A 20,161-nucleotide genomic window follows, 5' to 3' on the forward strand; every position below is an offset into this window, starting at 1 on the left:
AAATTCTTTACTTAAAATGTAATTACAAAACTAGAAAAAAATATGACCTTTTTTCAATCAAATTGTTTTACTTTTACTTAAGGAATAATGGAATGTAAAACAAATTTAATATCGAATTCACAATTTGATATTGGGTATCTAAAATTTAAAAATGTTTAATTCAATGACTAGATATGCATAATAATACTTATTAGGTTTGTTACTGACTGTTTAAAGAAATTTGTGGGGTCGGTAAAGTCCATAGAAGGCGAGGCGGAGCCGAGCCTTCTATGGACTTTACCGACCCCACAAATTTCTTTAAACAGTCAGTAACAAATCTAATAAGTGTTTTGTTTTGTCGAGGACCTAAAGTTTGATATGTAAACAAACGTTTGTGTAGAAAATCAGTTCAAATAACGTTACATCCGCCATGTTGCGCTATAAATTTTGACGCTTGCCTTTTAAAGAAATTTGTAAGGCAGCCACGTGACGCGTTTCGTCCAATGACGTCGCGACATTCTAGTCCGAGGCAAAACAAATTGATTTATTATCATTTGTATGTGGATGTACATGTTAACCAATATTTAAATATAATTTTTTTATGTTAATGCACATACTTAGTACCAATTTTTGAAAATTTGGTTTATAAAATGATTAAATGTATATTGAAACAATAATATCTGATAAATTTAAGGTAATGTACTAAATGTAAATGTGTGTGAAATCATATTTAATGATTCTACAATATAAAATTTTCACAAAATCACTACATTTGTAGAGTATATCTTTTTTGACAAGGAAATAGATGTCCATACAAAGAAATATTAACACAAATTTGAAACATAATGTCTCGGGAAAAAAAATTCAGATAATAAAGATTTCTGTAAATTTACACAATTTCACTTTAATTATAGTCATTACCAAAACAAACTCTCTCTGAAATTTGAACGAATTTAAGAGAGCTGTTTACGTTTTTAACATCATAAAGAGTATTTCATGTCACAATTACCAACATAATTTTTGGGAGGCTTATTTCTTCCCAACAGAGGAGTTATCAGGGAGAAATTTGAGAAATCAGGGAGACTGTCACTTTTTGATACAGCATAAGCTACTGGAATGATAATATACACAGATTCAACCTTAATTAAAATTGGATTAGAATTTAAGCAAGTTAATTAAAAATAAAACAATTTCTTAAAGTTTTAAAAACTTATCCAATCTATTGAATTTAATTTATTTGATGCATTCATACATTTTAAAGATGAAAATTTTTGTTTTTGTTATTGCGTAAGCTAAATGACAAATAAAACCGTCTCTGTACTTTTGTGTATTTTGGAGGTATTAGTCCAATCCTATGACCCAATTACAACCGTTATGAAAGGATCATTTTAAGTTTTTTGAAAACTGTAGACAAATGGTTTTATGATTATTTTAGCATTAATTTGGCAAAGTTATTAACCAATTACAAGTTGCCAACTAATTGTAATAATGAACCGCAATATTTAATCCAGAAGAATTGAAAGTTTCTGTTATGCTTTGATTGTTACTGTTTATTTTCATAAATGAGATAATGAACCGCATTATTGATGGGTTTTTTTTCCAACTAAACAATTGCGAATTCTAAAATATAATAAACGTAATCTATATCTATTAGGAGATAGGAGATATAATAATTAGTATCAGGCACGTAGCATCAGGGGGGGGGGCCAGCCCCCCCCCCCTCCCACTTTTTCTCGCAGCAACAAATTAATTAAAATATAAAATTAAAAAATTTAAATATTTTATAAATTTATATATAAAAAATTGAATTATCATGGAGTTGGCCCCTCATCCCCTCCCCCCCCCCCCCCCCCACTTTTTTGGCAGTATGTAAACAATCGGAATGAAGATACCCCCCCCCCCCCCCCCCACACACGGATTAATTAGGATTTTTAAGATTTTAGACAAATCCATATTTCTCTTTCTTTTTTTTTTTTGCTTGTAGAGAATTTCTCAAAAACGATGCTACGTGCCTGAGTATTTCAAAAAATTAATTGAGCGAGGAATAACCTACATATATATGTAACGATCGGAACATCTGCGAGAAATAATGAATAAATGTTAATGATATATTAATGTCAAACATACTTCGCTGTTATTTTAGATGACATATTCTGATGTCATACGTGTACTTTTGACCATTATGTCACATTGGCATAGACAGATCGTGTGTTTTAACCGAAACGTTTAAATGTAGCAATACACACAAACCGCCTCAAATTGAAAAGACTTGACACCACAATACAAACATATTGTTTTTCAGAAAAACATATCAATTACGTTGAATGGTTATGACTATTCATACTTTATCTTATTTGAAAAACACCAGATTTTTCAATACACACAAAAGAAAACTTTTTTATAGATCACTTATGCAAACAATAAAAATCAGCTTTGAATTGCAATATTTATAAAGAAGAAAAATAGCTGCATATATAAACAAGACAAATTACTTTATCCGAAACGCTAGGAAAAACGACAAGGAAAGAACAACGATAAAGAACGAATGAGTTTGACTTATACAGGAATCTGTTATTTTCAGATTGAAAGCAAATCTTTTATTTACTTCTGAAAATGTGTACCATACAGAAATATACGTTTTAGAAAGGTTACAATATAAAAGTTATCGACATGACATTTATTGAAAATTAATGTATGTAAACAGCTACTTATCTGACTCCTGTATACATGCAGTATTTAAAGAACTTTTTTTATTCCTATAAAAAGATAAATCTTGAAAACATATAGGACATGTCTTTTGTTTTTAATGATTTATGTACGATTGCAATTCCTTGCAAATGGTGATATGAATAATTTAAGCTCACCTTATCCGGAAGATAAAATTAGGTTTTCTCATAACTTACTGGCCGTAGTTTGTCACTTCGTCCATCGGTCTGTTCCTTGTTCTGTCTGTAAACTTTTACATGCTTGACTTTTTTAGATGTACTGGGTCATTTTAATCACAATTGCACAAACAATCATTGCGTGAAGGGGATTTAGATTTGTCAGAATTAATTGCCACGCTCTCTTTCAAACAGGGTTTGTAACAATATTACTATAACTATTAATAGTTGTACGTTTGATAATGTGCCTAAGCGGCCACGCAAAAGATCATGTATTTTTGTATATCACACAAGCGACATTGATTCCGATTTGTGCGCGCTATGTTATGATGATGTACCATGTGCTTCTAAATAAATAGTAGATCTCCACGTTCCTGTCTGACGTTCTTGACATATTGATACAGGGTTAAATGAAATCATTGGAATGATAGTGGTTTTTTAAGAAATCAAAAAAAAAAAAAAAATAGGCAAGAAAAGATGGAACTTGTGTGGATGCATCCTTGCGTGATGTACATTCAAGTTTGTTCAAATCAAGATTCTCGGGGTAGGATGGGTTAACGATGGTTCAAAATATTTGATGGAAATATGAAAAGAAATTGAATATCTTCTTAAAACCAATTAGACAGTGGTGTTGTACGGAAACATCACCAGGTAGTTTATATTAAAGTTTTTTCTATTTGTGGCCTCCGGAAAAAATATATTTATACAGAATATTTTTCTACTGCAATTTTCACATAATGATTTTGTATATGATTCCAGGAAACTGATTTTACTAGAGCTAATGTTGCTCAGATGAGTGATATTATCTGTATGCCTGATACACAGAGTTTGTTCTATCTTACAATTAACATTTGCTGAATTTTTTTTTACAATTTCATTAACTTACTTTGATCTCATCCCGACTTTTGTATACCTACATATACGTAATCAATAGTACATGTGGTGATTTGTCTAATAATACATGTATATCTTGAAAGGCAAAATCCCCGATTTGACCAATTCAAATAGTAAGTCGTGTCATTTGGGAAAGTTTGAGACTTCATAATGAAGGGTAATGTATAAAACTGACATTTTACATATACCTTATGAATACTAATTTGTATTTCTAGTTTTAGAAAACGTTTTACATAATCATTTAAATTCAAGAGGATTGCAAAATTCGTTGACTTGTTTTAGACCGCCAAGATGAGAGCACTGATTTTATTTTGTGTTGTGTTAACCTTTGTCTCTGACTATGCCGAAGCTTGTACATGTGCCCGTACACATCCCCAAGTGCAGTTTTGTAACGCAAACTACGGTATCTATTTATCTATCAATTAATCTATCTATCTATCTATCTATCTATCTATCTATCTATCTATCTATCTATCTATCTATCTATCTGTCTGTCTGTCTGTCTGCCAGTGTGTTTCTTTTGCTGCATGTTAAAAAGGTCACTATTTAATTTTAATTGGAAGAGGATGAGGAAACATATCTTGCAGTGAAAATGAATATTCAAATACCTTAAAAAACGTGAAAGATATCTAATGATGTTTGCTTAGTGCGCACGAAAAAAATATTTCTCTACACGGTTATTTGCTGTATGTAGCCAATCTGGACCAAAAGCGCAAGTCGCAAAACATCAGGCAGGACCCATTGAGATTGATGAATAAGTTTTTGCCATATTTTTTAGTTCGTCTTGCAATTTTTGAGTACAAACTAATACTAACTACTCTGGAATCAATTTTATTCATTGGAGTCAATGTTTTTGGTAGCGAAAATTTTCCTGGTTTGTTGGGACGTATTTTCGCTGGCAGGAAGATGGGGTATTTTCATCAATATTAAACACATGCTTGTATGTACGTTCTTGAGGATGTAAATCGTGGGCAAGGGTTATCCACAAAAGTCCCTTATAAACAATAACTATTTCACAGTATTTGCAGCTACCATCATACATAAATAAATTTTTATGAAAACCCGAAGATCTTACATTGTTGTTCAGTCCTAAAAATAAAAAAAATAAAAAAAACAAGAAACAACGCATTCATCTGTATTTCTGCAAAACCTATCAAACTTTCGACTGCAAGGTAAATTTTTTTTGGCACTAGAAAATATGCATTTTTACCAAAGATCAATCTGTATACGGTGAGTATATTTTTTAATTGTTTTTGGATCAATTCCCATGAGAAGGAAACTTCTACATTTTGTTCGTTTTATGTTTGAACAAAATGTGTATACAATTAAGATACATAGTTTATATTAAGCAGGCAATATGATTGATAATTCTTTATTTTTTTTTCTGAAACGGAAAATTGGCGGCTATACTTTTTTTGGCCAACAAAATTGAAAATTCTTTGAGGGACACTTTATTGCATATTTCTTGACTAATATATGATTTTATATGATTTTTATGTGATGCATTGCATTTTACTACATTCAAAACAAATATAATTTATATCATTCCAGTTGTGAAGGCCAAGATTCTTCAGAGAAAAGAAACTGGCGGATCAATATTTGAAAATGTCGTTTATACAGTTAAAGTTACGACGGTGTATAAGGTAAAGTTATTTAGACTAAATTTAACTGTAGTTATAATTTTGTCAGTTCGATTGTAATGTTCAAAATCCTTGATTTTAATGTTAAAAATGGTACTAACCTTTCAGTTTTACAATTTAGAGTAAAAAAAATAATCTTCTTACAGTTGAAAAATACTGATGATATTTGTAGGGAAGTCGTTACTTCAAGGGACGCCGTGTACAAATCTTTACAGCTTCCGGTGGAGCTGCATGTGGATCGTTTTTCAAGATTGGCAGCGAATACGTCATAACTGGTATAAAAACCAATCAACTCGCCACATTTGTTTTGTTTTTTTTTTTTTGTTTTTTTTTTTTAAATTTGCGTTGAAACTTTTTTAGACCGATATGTGTATATTCAAGATTTATTCAAAAGGCATTGGTTTGTTAATGTAACGTTTAAAGTGTATTATTTTACTTGTAATTTCTTCCTCATAAAAGCAGATCCTGCTTGAATATACCTGTGTCAATAACAGAAAAAAATATTGCATGTCTTCAAAACAAATTGCTATTTTTTTTTCTTTGATTCACTGAATGATAATAATATTCGAAGGTAAAAACAATTTCAAGTGTAATTTGGCTTTTCTAGGCACCATTAGAGACAGCAAATGGAGAACAAGCTCATGTAGCTGGAATACAGAAGTATCATCCCTTCCTCCATACCAAAGAGATGCCCTTAAATCTGAAGTTTATAGGAAAAATTGTTTTTGTGACGTAAGTTGCAAAAATATTCACATATATTACTTTAAATTAATGCTGAAATTTTTATTAATCCGAATTTAAAATAAATGTTATAAGACTTTATAATTTGTCTATTAGATAACCTTACATATTGTTTGAACAACATTAATATATATATATATTGTCAAATTATGAGTCTTTCGATTTATCAAACAGGTGAACATATGCTTCGGCGACAAGTGCTCTGCCCCTACACAGAATGCGTGTTTCATTAAGCAAGATGACGATATATCTTGTCTTTTCCGGGAAAACTCATGCAAGCGTGGAAATTATGGATGTGCTTGGCAGTCTCCAGCTTGCTTTTAATGTCTTACTCTTTCAAATAGCATGTCATTTTTAAATTAAAAAAAAGCTCTCTCTTGTTTATATAGTTTCAAAACAAAAGGTTTGAAAATTCATCGTCATGTATACTTAATATCTTGTACTTAAAAAAATAATGATTTTTAGATACAACAAAACTATCAAGTTTGTAGAAGAATTGCCATATTTATCATGCATACTTCATAAAAATTAGAAACGAGTCTATAAATTATGTGACATATATCTGCATAACTAAATTATTCTTTTTATCAAATTGGAAAAAATGCTTGGCCGCAAGGTTATCCTCTCTGTCAACGAAATCATAAAATGCATGGTTTTTTTGGCAAATGACAATGCTTGGTTTCAAAAATAAATTTGCTTAGTTAAAGTTCTAGCAAAATACCATATTTACATTGTAAGAGGAAAAATGCAAACGATCAAGTAATGTTTGCAAGATAAACACTATTAGATACTTTCTTAAATCTGCTTGAAAATGGAGGATCAAACATGCACAAATAACCTAAACTTGCTGATATAAAAAATTCAATTCAAATTCAACACATTAGATCAGTCTCTCTGAAGTAAACAAAGGAAAGATTCATATAAACAAAAATCGATCAAAATGGTTCATAAAATGATGCAAATATAACTTCATAATGATTTGCTCGGACGATTAACCTCATTTATTATAAAAATCCTTAAACCACGCATTGTGTACTTCATTTTACAAGATTGCAATACATTATAGTACTATAACGAAACAACTTATAAAAATAAACAGGGAAATAGCTTTTTTTTTTTTTTTGCTTTCAAAGTAACTGAAGGTTATCTAAATGGTCTGAATATGTAACTGAATTCCAAACTACGCTAAACAGTCACCTTTGAGCGGATTTCAGTCGAATTTTAGCTGACTAAATGACATAGCTTTTTCCTACGAAGATATATTTAATTGCATTTTACCAACGGTCGTAATTCTTAATTTGGATTTTACAACTAGGGTAAAAAGGTCCATAAAACTAAGAAACTATTTTATATTTTTAACGTTCATTGGTTTCTTAAATGAGGTAAGGTAAATGAGGTAAGTTTTCAAAGGTGCAGTAGGTTTTATAGGCGACAGTGCAGAACGCCTAATCCTTATTTTCCCTGTCTGTGAGTACAACTATTCCAAAATAGCCGAAGACAAACTTGGTGTTACATGTATTACGTTTCAAAAAAAAAAATTGGTATCAAAATGAACTTCTATTTTAGAAACAATAATTATAGTACGCATATTAATTCTTTTTAAAATACCATGAGTATAAATTGGAAAGGAACATTAAATTTTGAATTTATTTAATCTATTATCTATAACTGTTAATATTAAACCATGTTTAAACTTTTCTACATGTGCAAAATTCATACTTTTTTTTGGCTTTCTTTAAATGTCTTGCGTTGTTAAATTTCACCCATTGCTTCGTCAAATTGTACAGTGTATATTTGTTCGTATGTACCACTGATAAAAAATGCAAATTGTATATTTGATAACGTTTTAAATTAACAACGCAAGCATTTAACATCTAAAATGCTATCAAATGCGATGCATCTTGTCTAGGGTAAAACAACACATTCTATTCATAGAAAAATCTTTCTATTCAATCTATTTTTGTACGCACATTGTAACCCTTTTATTTACTAAGTAAGACACGCGAAACAAATGGAGACATTTCTAATGTAGGTCTTCAAAGTTGACCAACTGTCTCTTGAAAATAAATAGATAAAGATAAAGCTGTCAAATCTGTGTCAAGGTTGATACGAGTTTACTATTTAAAGGAATGTGATTAATAGTTACCTGGTGATTTAATCATACTATTATCGATGCGTTTAAAAACGGCATTTTATCTAAAGTACACAACTTAATCAAATGTAAAAAAACAAAAAACAAAAAAAAAACAAAACAAAACAACAACAACCAAAAAAAAAAATTGAAATCAGTCTATACTTTTAATTTAGAATATAAATTTCAATGAATACTTACCATTGCGATTCACATATACAAAAAGACACGATTAAGAGATGATTGAGAAATATATGATATTGACTTCATTGCATAACATGTTATGATTCGGAGAAATGTGGTGGATGGTTCAACATTTATAACAATTGTAGCTACGTCTTAAACTACTGACAACTTTCTCTGTAGGTTAAAGAATCACCTCTTTAGAGTGGTATAATTTTATTCCTTCACTTTATTTCTACTTAAACACAGTGATTCAAATCTAGCTTACGGACTTTGATTTGTATTTTAGATTAGTATTTACAAACTAAATTATCTGAAAATTATTAAACAGAATTAGCCGCCTCTTCCGAGCCAGTTGTTTGGAACACTTGTGATTTGTGTGTCTGCTTTGTCCGCTTATGCATGAACTGGTGCATTTTTTCAGTATATTCATGTACTCTTCTCTTAGAAACCTTTTCATATTTATTCGCTAATTGTAAAAAAAAAACAACTATGATGTTTATTGTCACATAAATATATCAGATCATTAATGAATGAAAAGGTTAATCCGTGCTTGATGAAGGTCAACTAAAACTTATTTTTCAAATATGATTATGTACTTAATATACCATTTGTAGACTACGCATCACAAAAATGACAAACCCAACTGCGCTTAGGTAAAAAAGGACAAGATGCATATTAATCTTAAATGTCATTTTATATATGGTAGGAGATTAGAATCCACAAAAACGTTTACGTTTTACATTGTAAACAAGATAACTGAATCTGTGCACAATCATCTGATTAATCGCCTCATTTAGAAATACATGTTAAGCCATTATTTCTTAAAAAAACAACTTATATAATTTCAATGTTCATCTGCTCTTGAATGAAAATAATAATGAAAATCATTACTATAATTCATCTTCATGTTTCTTAGCTTTATGAATATGTTAAACGTCAAGCCTGCACTAAAAACACTTCCTTGGAAGAAGACAACACAATCGGAATACAGATACTTTTTCTGTAACAAAACTCACAAATAAGTATATTGTATACTATGTACCACGGTGCATTTATTAAACACATTGTTTGTATTTTTATCAGCAATTCACTGCAATTACCAGGAAATACATGTCATTGACACAGTAGTAAATATACCTATTTTCATCATCCTTAATCGCAATTACAAAAACGATTTTGACCTAACCTTGCTGCAGAAACAAGTTTGTCTATAATCATTCTTCATGTACATGTAATCGATACAATTACTTTTTTCAGTAATAAGTATTTTTGTCTGGTTAGGTGTGAGAATATTCCGTGCATATCTAAATGTTAGAAGCATGAATGATCTCTTTCATTATATCCCTGGCTAGATATTCTCGTCCAACTGTCTTTCTTTGAAAAAAACCTCTCGATTCTTTTCCTACGTTTATACTGGAATAACTGTGATCTGCAGCTCCTAACTCATTATAAATATGAAGTATGATAAAATTAGCTTAGCCTATTCTCCATAACCAGGTTGCGGAAACTTGAAGTATTTTGTTGCTCTAAATTTTTATCTGTTTACATTTTATCAGTGGCTTGAGTATATTTTCCCGAATATCTTTAGCATTATAGTTCTTCTTTAGACTGTAGTAGGAGGTTTTTTTTTTATATTTTCAGAGCATTTAATTTTGTTTTTATCCGTTGTACTTGTTGCTTGCTTATAATGCCAAATAATAAAATGAATATTATAAGAATATTATGCTGGTAATTTTGGCAAAATAAAGTGAACAAACAGTTCTTTTCATAGGCAAAATCCGGGATAGTTCCCATAGCAATTTTGTTAAAAGCTTTAAATGTATATTAATTTAGATGTCATTTAAAGACAACTAAATGAAAGAACCTCCAAAAATAGTTGTCGCTCTAAACTAAATTACTGATACTGCGCTCATAGACATACAGTAGCATGCTCCGTTTAAGGTTAATAAAATGAGTATTGATGTAAATAATAAGTTATTAGTACCAATACACTCCTTATTAAAGCAAAGATAACTTTTAAAGGTTAATTTGCTTATCAATATTAACGTGTTAATATTTCTTTCTTTCTATTGCTGTACATCATTGTAAATGTCCATATATAACAGGCACCCAACGGTTGCATAGACCTGCAACTTTAAACTTTAACATAATCTAAGACTTGTTCAGAAATTATTAACATGTCTGTAACTTTTTAAAAATTTGTTTAAAAGTTCTGGCACATATTCAATAATTTTACTCCTTTGTTCTGAAATAGCTGCATTATGTCAAGAATGGCTATATTTTACAGGTAAATATATACAGTGCCTTTCCATAATTCTTACTATGACCCTCGTATGCAATTATTCTTCATACATTGTACCAGTTGCGTCGGGTTCGGACTTTAAGAGCAATTTGTTAAGCTATCGATAGCATTTCGTAGTATGTACTTTAGCATGAAACTGTATCAATGCCAGGATGTAGAATGCTGATAAAAAGTGTACCGTACCGTACAGGAGACATCATATTGTACTACATGTAAACTTACTTCAGTTATACTATAAAACATAAACATACACATGTATCATGTGGGTCTTTTTATACATAAGAAACATTGACAGCCTGGTAGTTTGGATTGTCACATTAAGCAAACACAGAACTTTTTGAAATTTAAACAATTATACCCAAATTATTTAATACGTCAGTATACTAATATATGAGGACTTCATGCTAATAACCCTGTTTTGCACGTTCCTAACTGCAAATCTTCATATAAACCTAAAGGGCACAGAACTTAAAACATATGCTACGTTGAATAGGCCAACATGAGAACCTTTTGGATTCTGTTTGCTGTTTTATCAACAGTGTTTACTTATTCCAAAGCATGTAGATGTGCTCCCAAGCACCAGCAAGTACAGTTCTGTAGCTCGGATTTTGGTAGGTTTTCTATAGTTATTGGATTTTTAATACAATGCATTTCTTGCAATACATATTTATTTTTTAAATAATGTAGCATATTTTTAATCGTGATTAAAATTTTGGAAGAATAAGAAGAGTATATGTAGAAGTTTATAATACCAAGAAATAATAAGGTTTTTTTCTATGAAAAACTACAAATTTGTTCCTGTTGCTAGCATAGTTAAAACAAAATCTCTGTTATTTTAGTTATCAGAGCGAAGGTTTTTGGTCGCACGGAGACTGGCAGCTCAAGTTTTCATAACGTTTATTTTACAGTACGGATATTTCGACATTATAAGGTATCCTTTAGGAAATATCATTTACTATTTTGTTCGTAACTGAAAACATGTCTGATTTTGAAAATAGTAGTGACATTTTGGGTTCATTTTAATTAGTCAAAAAGAAAAAAAATGCCAACAGAATTACATATATGGAACTGATAACTTAATTTTGATCAAATACCTCAGACTCATTACTGCTCTCCAAATATAAATACCTGTATCAAAAATCAATCTGTATCATGTTTCATGAATTGCTTTAATTTTCGTTTATCCTGTTTAAGTTGAAGAGTGCACTATAATGTAAATCACGTTCCTTTTTACCTCAGAAGAAAACCAAAGCCTATTGTCGCACTATTTTTATTTTATTTCTGTTATGTTGACCCTTGCAGAAAGGCTCTTATAGGGAAATACGTCGAGTACAAAGGATATACACAGCTCCTAACTCAGCAGGATGTGGAGAGAACTTCGAAAAGGGTCGTGAATACATCATTAGCGGTAATTACAATTTTTTTCTAAAAAAAAAAAAAAAAAAAAAAAGAAAAGAAAAGATAGGTGTTGTATGTATATATCAGCAGATGCATTTTTATAATATATAAGTAAATGAATGAATTATTAAATAAATAAATTAGTAAATAAACAATGTAAACGTAAATAAACAATAACAATAAAACGTAATCGTGCTGTACCTTTTTGAACGATTTAAATAAAAAAAATGTTTAAAGGGAGTCGTTGTATGCAAAACTATTATACTACTTTTACGTTATGCTTTCTTTGTTATATTTGTTCTGTCATGCATTGTTTTTATCGCAATTGTTTTTATTACCAAACATCGCTTCAAATAAAATATCATTATAGTTAACAATAGTCGATTAATAATCCGAAAATTTCAATGAGTACAGGCACTATTTACAAAAACAAGTGGATCACAAGTACCTGTAATTGGAATGTTGAAACATCTTTACTTCCTCAATACCAGAGAAATGCTCTGAAATTCGGATATTACAGCAAACAGTGTTCCTGCGATGTAAGTAATACAATATAGTATGTTCGTTTTGTCAATGTGCCTGTGTTAAAAAAAGGAAATAGCAAATATTTAATGCATGTCCTGTTTTAAATTCTACCGAAATTGAAATAAAGTGAAAACTCTATTTTCATTGGTTTACATGTACAACATATTTCGCTTTTGAAAAAGTAGGGTTTCGGTTACTGGGAATTAAATAATTGCTAGTCAATCATTATATATTTTCTTTCAATAATTGCTATTCAATTATTAGATACGTTCTTTCTTTTTTAAAAGAGTATATATTATTTTTTTTAAACAGATAGATATCTGCTTAGGTGGTCAGTGTTCTAAGCCATCAAATGATAAATGCGTTGTTGGTCAAAATGGGGACTACTCGTGCTTCTTTGAGGAAAATTCCTGTAGACGAGGAAGAAAAGGATGCACCTGGCATACTTCTGAATGCTTACGAAGTACATATTTGTAAAACATATTTGTAAAACTGATTTAGTTAGAAATAAATATAGTGAACTTCAAGGTTTTGTCTTAACTTTTTGATGAATATTATAGTTGATTTTAAAACGCAGCTTTACAAGATCTATTAAACACCAGTCAAACAAACATCAATTATTTAAACTGTTAAACACAAAACCATATACGGTACTTTATGTTTAAAGATATCATAAATGTACATATAGTAGATAAGAAACTCAACGAATCATGTGATATTTTTTACCCATCGACGGACTTATCGACAGACGGCGTTTATTCTAACGAGGGTCGGATCAAGGTTCTCGACAATAAAAAAAAGATTGTCTTGGTCTTATATGCAGTCTTTTACAATTTTATGCCATGCTATGGTATGCGATTTTAATGATATGCAATGAGATTTTATGCTATGCTATGAGATATGTATGCTATGCTATGAGAAATTGAAATGAAGGGCTTAATGATATGATATGCTATGCTGTGCTATGGTATGAAATGTGATTTGAACAAAAACGCCTCCATACACAGAAGAGTTCCACACATTTCAAAGTAAAATAATTAGAAGCTACAGTTTATCACAAATCTATTATGTGAACATTCTTTTTTCAAATAAAAAATTTAAAACTGAATTAAAATAATGTCGTATGCTATGCTATAGAATGCTATGGTATGAAATGACGAATGCGATTTTATGAGATTGTATGCTATGGTATGAGATTCCAGTGCTATGCGATGAGATTTAAATGCTATGCTATGAGATTTCAATGCTATGCTGTATGTTGTAAAAGATATGCTTGAACCGAACTTAAAGTTATTTAATAGCCGTTTTTATTTGTACGTTGATGTATAAATGTTGAATGTTAATGCATGGTAACTTATTCATTACGAAGTTCATAATAAGTATATTGAAAGCATTAGCCCGGATAAAGCTTGGCAATATTTACAAGCAGATTATCGATTTAATGTTGGCATGTCACAGGAAACCGACATCCGTACCGTCGGAAAACTCTGATGCCCTGAACAACACCTGGAATGGATAGAAAAATAATAATGCTTAGAAATATTTTCAATTTCGCTGTTTCTTCAAAATTGACGTAAAACGCGTCAAGGTTAACGATGACGTCAAGTGAGACTTTGACGTAATAATGAACAAAGTAAAGGTCCTGCACTTTGTATTGCAGCATCAAAAATTAATTGAAATTATTCAATAAAAACGGCTATTAAATAACTTAAAGTTAATTCTAATTAATTAACCTTGAGTATTGCAAGTTTTTGTTTTAAAATCTTTTTTTTTTAAATCCTGTCAACCAACGAAACACGTTTGCTTAAATCTAGTTTTTTTTCTCATTTATTATTTTGAGAGAGAGAAAGAGAGAAAACATACATTATTTAAATTCCAAAAAATGCTTACTAATGAACCATTAATATTTTGAAAATAGGATATATGGTAGCTACATGTATATTAGCATACGTGAGTTTATACAACAGAAAAAGAATAAATGGTTGATATCAAAAAATTGATATATTATATTTCTTTGATTATTTTTTATACATTGTAAATCATGAGCTTCTGCATTACAGATATATGTAATTATCCTATCAGTGTGAATATACCACTTTGACGCACTGTATATGTACACGTGTCTGTTTTAGAGCGTGGTCAGGTGCTGTGTATACAAGAGCGTCGAGTCGTGAAACGAGTGCATCATACCGTGCAAGTAACATTTCGGTTCGTGTAATGTGTAATTCAACTTTAGTTAAACTGAAAAACATATGGTACTTGTAGTGTTGTACATGAAAACTGCTGCATGTGACAGTTTGTTTTGTTACATTTAACATGAACAAAAGTAATGACCCTTAATGCGTGATTGGGCATCGAGTGTTTACTTAAATTCGTTTTTTTATTCATCAATTATCCTTATATTATTTTTCTTTCAAGATAATTAAAAATGAAGTTCTTATGGAAGCTTCCACGTGTGATTTATATTATAATATATATCGAAAGTGAACTTTAAAATGACAAAGCTAATTTGAAAGGTTAATCATTGTACATTCCAGAAATAACTACCATGCATTACCTTTATAAAGGTAATCCCTGATTAGTACAGACAAGTTTATGCATGTGAATAGAACCAACTATTAAGAAATATATATTTTAACATTAAACCTTTATATTAAATGTTACAATTTGCATTTATTCCTCTCCTTTTATTACCAGTTACATTTAGGTACTTACTTTCACCGAGACCTATACTTTTTAAGACATACGTCACAAGATGGCGATTTAAATGTTTTGTTAAACTGATTGTATCAATCGATTCAGATGTATATCGTATTAGCTCAGTTTTAAAGTATCAGACTTGTGAACCGCAGGTCATGTGTTCGAATCCACCTGGGGCTTTTGTTTATGTTTACTGAATGAAATTTTTGAAAATATCATTTTTGATCTAAAAGTGCACATTTTTCGCCTCGTTGACATATATACTTCTTATCCATCATGCATTCTTACATAATCAGGTAATTTTCTGCTGATTTTAGAAACTATTTCAAGGTGTAGTGAGGCACCTTAAGTACTTACATTTAGAACGACAAGATTATAATTAGACGAAATCATCATGCATGACTCTACAAATAATTATCAATTGGTATTAAACATTACATTAAACATGATTGGGTGGTACATATTAAACTTGACAAGTGAGTTTATTAAAAAAAATATTTAAACGAAATTTTGAGAGAGAGATAATATGTACATCGATATTCTAGCGATAGTGAACACCATTTCAACTCTTTGTTTAAAGTATATTTTAGTAGCAAACTATATGGATATTGTCTTTAGATCCTTCATTTAATATTTATTGATGAATATTAAAACAAGCAAAACGTTGAACAAAATTAAAAACTAGAAATCCCCTCAAATATAATGCAACAATATTTCCCTTTAAATTCCTATTACATCCAAACGAATGAAACACGTTGAAGAGTACAACAACAAAAATACAAAAAAAAAACCCACACACCAAACCAAACAAAGAGTGGCCAATGTGACAATCCCGCTTCATAAATATTAGAGAGATTAATGTCGTGCGACCTGTCAAAAACGTAAATTAAAAAAAATATTAAGCAATTCGTGTCTTTGCACTTTAAGAATCTTAAACATTAAATTTATAACCAAATGTGGTTTTGGAAAAATCAAAGATGAAATTTGTTTAAATTGAATTAAACTTATGCAAAGTATTTCGTCAAAATATTGTTTATTATCCTTTAATAACTTTTTTTTTGGCTAAAATATTTTTATACGACCTCAGCAACAAATAGAATAAAATTTCACTGAAAAATTTAAAAAAATGTCGAAAAAATCAAAATAGGAAATATCTAGTTTCATCGATGGTTTTCATACGGTATAAAAGTGAACTGTACCGCTGTTTCGTCGTAAAAAATCGAATTTTGGTCCTCCTTCGTCGTGTCAATATAGAGTGATTGAAAATTTCCTTACTCAATGTATAAAATAAATGAAATTAAAATGACAGATGTTTTAAGATTTAATAAGATGTATGGTTTAGCCTGTTAACCCTTACACCGACATTTTTACTTAAAATGATCTGTTAGTTTTTTAACAAAAAGAAAATCAGTTTTTGTAGCATTTCGTTGTTGAGTTCAATTTGTGATAATAAATAAACATATTATTTAGATTAAATAGGAAACTATCAAGCCGAGCGTTAAATTGAACACAATTTTTCCTTATCATTATGTCATAGGTAATGTCAAATCAACACCTTTTTAAGAAAAGTGCATATTATGTCACACTCGAAAGAATCACAATTTTTAGAATATTTTTTCAAATGTAATTGGTTTTTTATGAATATAAAAATTTTTAGCACATGGTAATTTGTTTTCATTGAAACCATGACAAACAAAATCTTATTGTAAAAACCTCAATTATTATTCAAATCTTTTTAAAAAAAAAAATCCAACCACGTCAAAATATTAATGTATGATAGTGGCATTTACTATGTTATTTCAATTTCCTAATCCGGTCTACAAAATGTATATAAACACTACCTGTTGAGGTAAGGAGTTATTCTTTACGCAAAATCAGAATGAAAACACTAGTGATATTTTGCGCTGTTTTAGCTTCCGTTTATACCTATTCTGAGGCATGCTCCTGTTTTCCTCAACATCCCCAAGTACAGTTCTGTAACGCAGATTTTGGTAGGTTGTTTTAATCTCGTTTTTGTTTTTGTGACTGTTGTTAAATTTTTGTTGTTATTTCATGATCATAAATCGATTTTTACAATCAGAAAAAAATAAGTATTGCTCTAGGGATTAAATGTAAGCATGGAGTGATATTGATTACTATTCGGACAGTCCATGTTCTTCTAATACGACGCCAATGAATGTTAAAAATCTATTTGTCTATTTCATTGCGGGAAGGTTCTTAGTTCAGTCAAATTATTTCCTGTTGTTTATGGTGATTCCAAGTCTTTTTTTTTCGGTATGTTATTTGATCAGGACATTTCTTCTGTAATACAAGCTTTTATAATTTTTCAATCAGAATATCATTTGTATTGATTTGAATTTTCTAAAGTTATCAAGGCAAAGGTATTAAAGAGAAGAGAAACTGGCCCTTCACAGTCCGATGACGTGATTTATACAGTGAAAATAATCCAAAATTACAAGGTATTTTCTTAATATAATTCAGACAACGCGAGGAACTCAATGCAAATTAAATAAATCAATGTATTTTAGAATGCTCAAACGTTGATACCATTTTAATTTGAAGGGATCAATTTTTATGGGTAGCCAACATTTTACTATCTTGTGGGGACGTAATTTTGTTGGTAACAAGTTCGAAAAATGTGTAATTATTATTGAGTGTTTCTATATACATGTACGTTTGACGGGATGTAACTTCAAATTACGCCATATTGAGGCACCAGCGGGGTTTGCTTATTTTTATTTATATTTAATCGTACGATGGACAAAAATCATATAAATATAAGTGATAAAAAAACAGTCTTTAAATATTATAAGGTGATAATTTCGGTCCGGGCGTGAACAAATCTATCATAAAGCCCGTGTATTGTTGATATTCTTGTAGAGAGACCGTTATTACAGAGGGCGCCGAGTACAACAAATATTCACCGCTTCAAACTCCGCACTATGTGGCTCCTTTTTTGAGATTGGCAGGGAGTACATCATCACAGGTAACCCCAGTTAAAAATATTTCAACATCTACCACATTATTACGATTAAAAATTTTATTGAAATTTCAAAACACACGTAATTTGTTATAATCATATTGAGCAATTGATAAACGGTACCATTGTTTGAAACTATCTCGAATGATTATATTTTTTTTTTCAATTGATTCACACATTGAAAAAATGAGCTTCGTAAATCAAATTGCGGTACAACTAACAAACAAATGGTAATATAGCTTCATACTATTTGAGTACAGGTTAAGACACACACAACACTCAGCATTTGTTAATTTCAGCAAGTACTTACTTTGTTCATGTTTATAGATTTTATCTTACCTTTGAAAAATATATATTGATTTAATAATGTAAATATCCATAAACTTCTACTCAAGTGAAAAACAAAAGAAAATTCCATAAGAAAATTAGGTAAAACAAATATATTCTATTCACAATTTAAGTTGAACATTTTTCAGGATCCATTCGAGAGAACAGGTGGAGAACAAATTTATGCAGCTGGAATCTTCCAACAACTTCTCTTACTCAATATCAGAAGAATGCACTTAAATCTGGAGTCTATAAGAACAGTTGTTCTTGTAATGTAAGTCTTGAAATATCATAACTGCTAGCATATACCTGCTAAGAAGCATATTTCATCCCGACAATAACAAGAATTATGCTTTAATTTAAAAGATGCTAAATAAAAAAAGACATTTTGGCAAATTAAATATCGTTGTACACGTATACTGATGCAATCCAAAAGCTCGTTAGATCCTTCAAGAAAAAATATCGTTTTAAATGAACTTTTAAAGAATGCATGCGATTATTTTTCCTTATAGGTGGAAGTATGTTTCGGTGGGCAGTGTCCTGAACCTTCACGAGACAAGTGTGTCGTCAATCAGGGCGCTGATCTCTCGTGTTTCTTCCGAGAAAACTCATGTGAACGGAATAGAAAAAGCTGTGCCTGGCGTTCTCCTGCCTGCTTTTAACATCGAATATGGACTATTCAAAGACTTTTAATTGAAGAATATGTAACATCCTTTTTAAATGAGCTTTTACCTATAATAAATAACTCAAACAAGGCTGCGATAAACATCAGTACATGTATAATATTAACATATCAGAAGCATTTATAGATGCTAAACAAACGTGTTTGATTTAAAACCTTTCAAAATACGTTTAAGATTGTTTTACTTGCAGCAGCAAGTAGGCGATCTGTCAATTCATAATGTATAAAAGTAATTTAGAAACTGTTCGTTTCTACGGGGCTATTAAGATGGTCTATCGACATTTTGAAAAACAAAACTATTTCAAGTAAAAAGGGGAAAATTATAGGTATTGAGTATATATATATACATGTGCATGTAGCTATGATATTTTACATGTGTAATGGTACTATGTCTTGTGCTTCTTTTTTACAAAAAAAAGAAGAAATAAGTAGAGTTTTTTTTCTAAATTCATTTCCTAGACCTACATAGAACACTATTGCCCGACATTTACTTATTCATAAGTTTGCATACTATAATTTGTCAATCAATCATACTTTATTTCCTCTGTTAAGAGGATATGGCAACATACAACTTGCATATGATTATATACAACTTATATATGCACACACACACACACACACACACACACACACACACACACACACATTATATGTTCACATACATGAAAATGAAAACAAGAGAAAAGTTATTTACAGTGTCCCATAGAGGTAATAGCCTTGAAGTGGCAACTGTTATGGATCGGAAGTATGCTGCCGCTGTCGCCCGAACAAGATTAAAGTTAGAATGTGGAATG

The 20,161-nt window shown here is 30.3% G+C and overlaps 3 protein-coding genes across 3 annotated transcripts; all 3 read left to right on the forward strand.

The window, feature by feature from the left end:
• The first annotated feature begins 4,044 nt into the window (after nt 1-4,044).
• Nucleotides 4,045-6,460, forward strand: LOC128157977 (metalloproteinase inhibitor 3-like). Its single transcript, XM_052820648.1, has 5 exons — nt 4,045-4,158; nt 5,307-5,398; nt 5,568-5,670; nt 6,003-6,127; nt 6,311-6,460. Exons 1-5 carry the CDS (start codon nt 4,047-4,049, stop codon nt 6,458-6,460), a joined length of 582 nt encoding a protein of 193 aa, XP_052676608.1. The 5' UTR covers nt 4,045-4,046.
• Nucleotides 6,461-11,254: 4,794 nt separating this feature from the next.
• LOC128161030 (metalloproteinase inhibitor 3-like) lies at nt 11,255-13,155 on the forward strand. The gene is made up of 5 exons (XM_052824292.1): nt 11,255-11,366; nt 11,595-11,686; nt 12,058-12,163; nt 12,568-12,692; nt 12,991-13,155. Exons 1-5 carry the CDS (start codon nt 11,255-11,257, stop codon nt 13,153-13,155), a joined length of 600 nt encoding a protein of 199 aa, XP_052680252.1.
• Nucleotides 13,156-17,257: 4,102 nt separating this feature from the next.
• On the forward strand, nt 17,258-19,672 carry LOC128160318 (metalloproteinase inhibitor 3-like). The gene is made up of 5 exons (XM_052823615.1): nt 17,258-17,369; nt 17,746-17,837; nt 18,259-18,364; nt 18,835-18,959; nt 19,198-19,672. Exons 1-5 carry the CDS (start codon nt 17,258-17,260, stop codon nt 19,345-19,347), a joined length of 585 nt encoding a protein of 194 aa, XP_052679575.1. The 3' UTR covers nt 19,348-19,672.
• The last annotated feature ends 489 nt before the right edge of the window (nt 19,673-20,161 follow it).

This window comes from Crassostrea angulata, chromosome 8 (genome assembly GCF_025612915.1).
Source record: "Crassostrea angulata isolate pt1a10 chromosome 8, ASM2561291v2, whole genome shotgun sequence".
NCBI classification, from domain to species: Eukaryota; Metazoa; Mollusca; class Bivalvia; order Ostreida; family Ostreidae; genus Magallana; species Magallana angulata.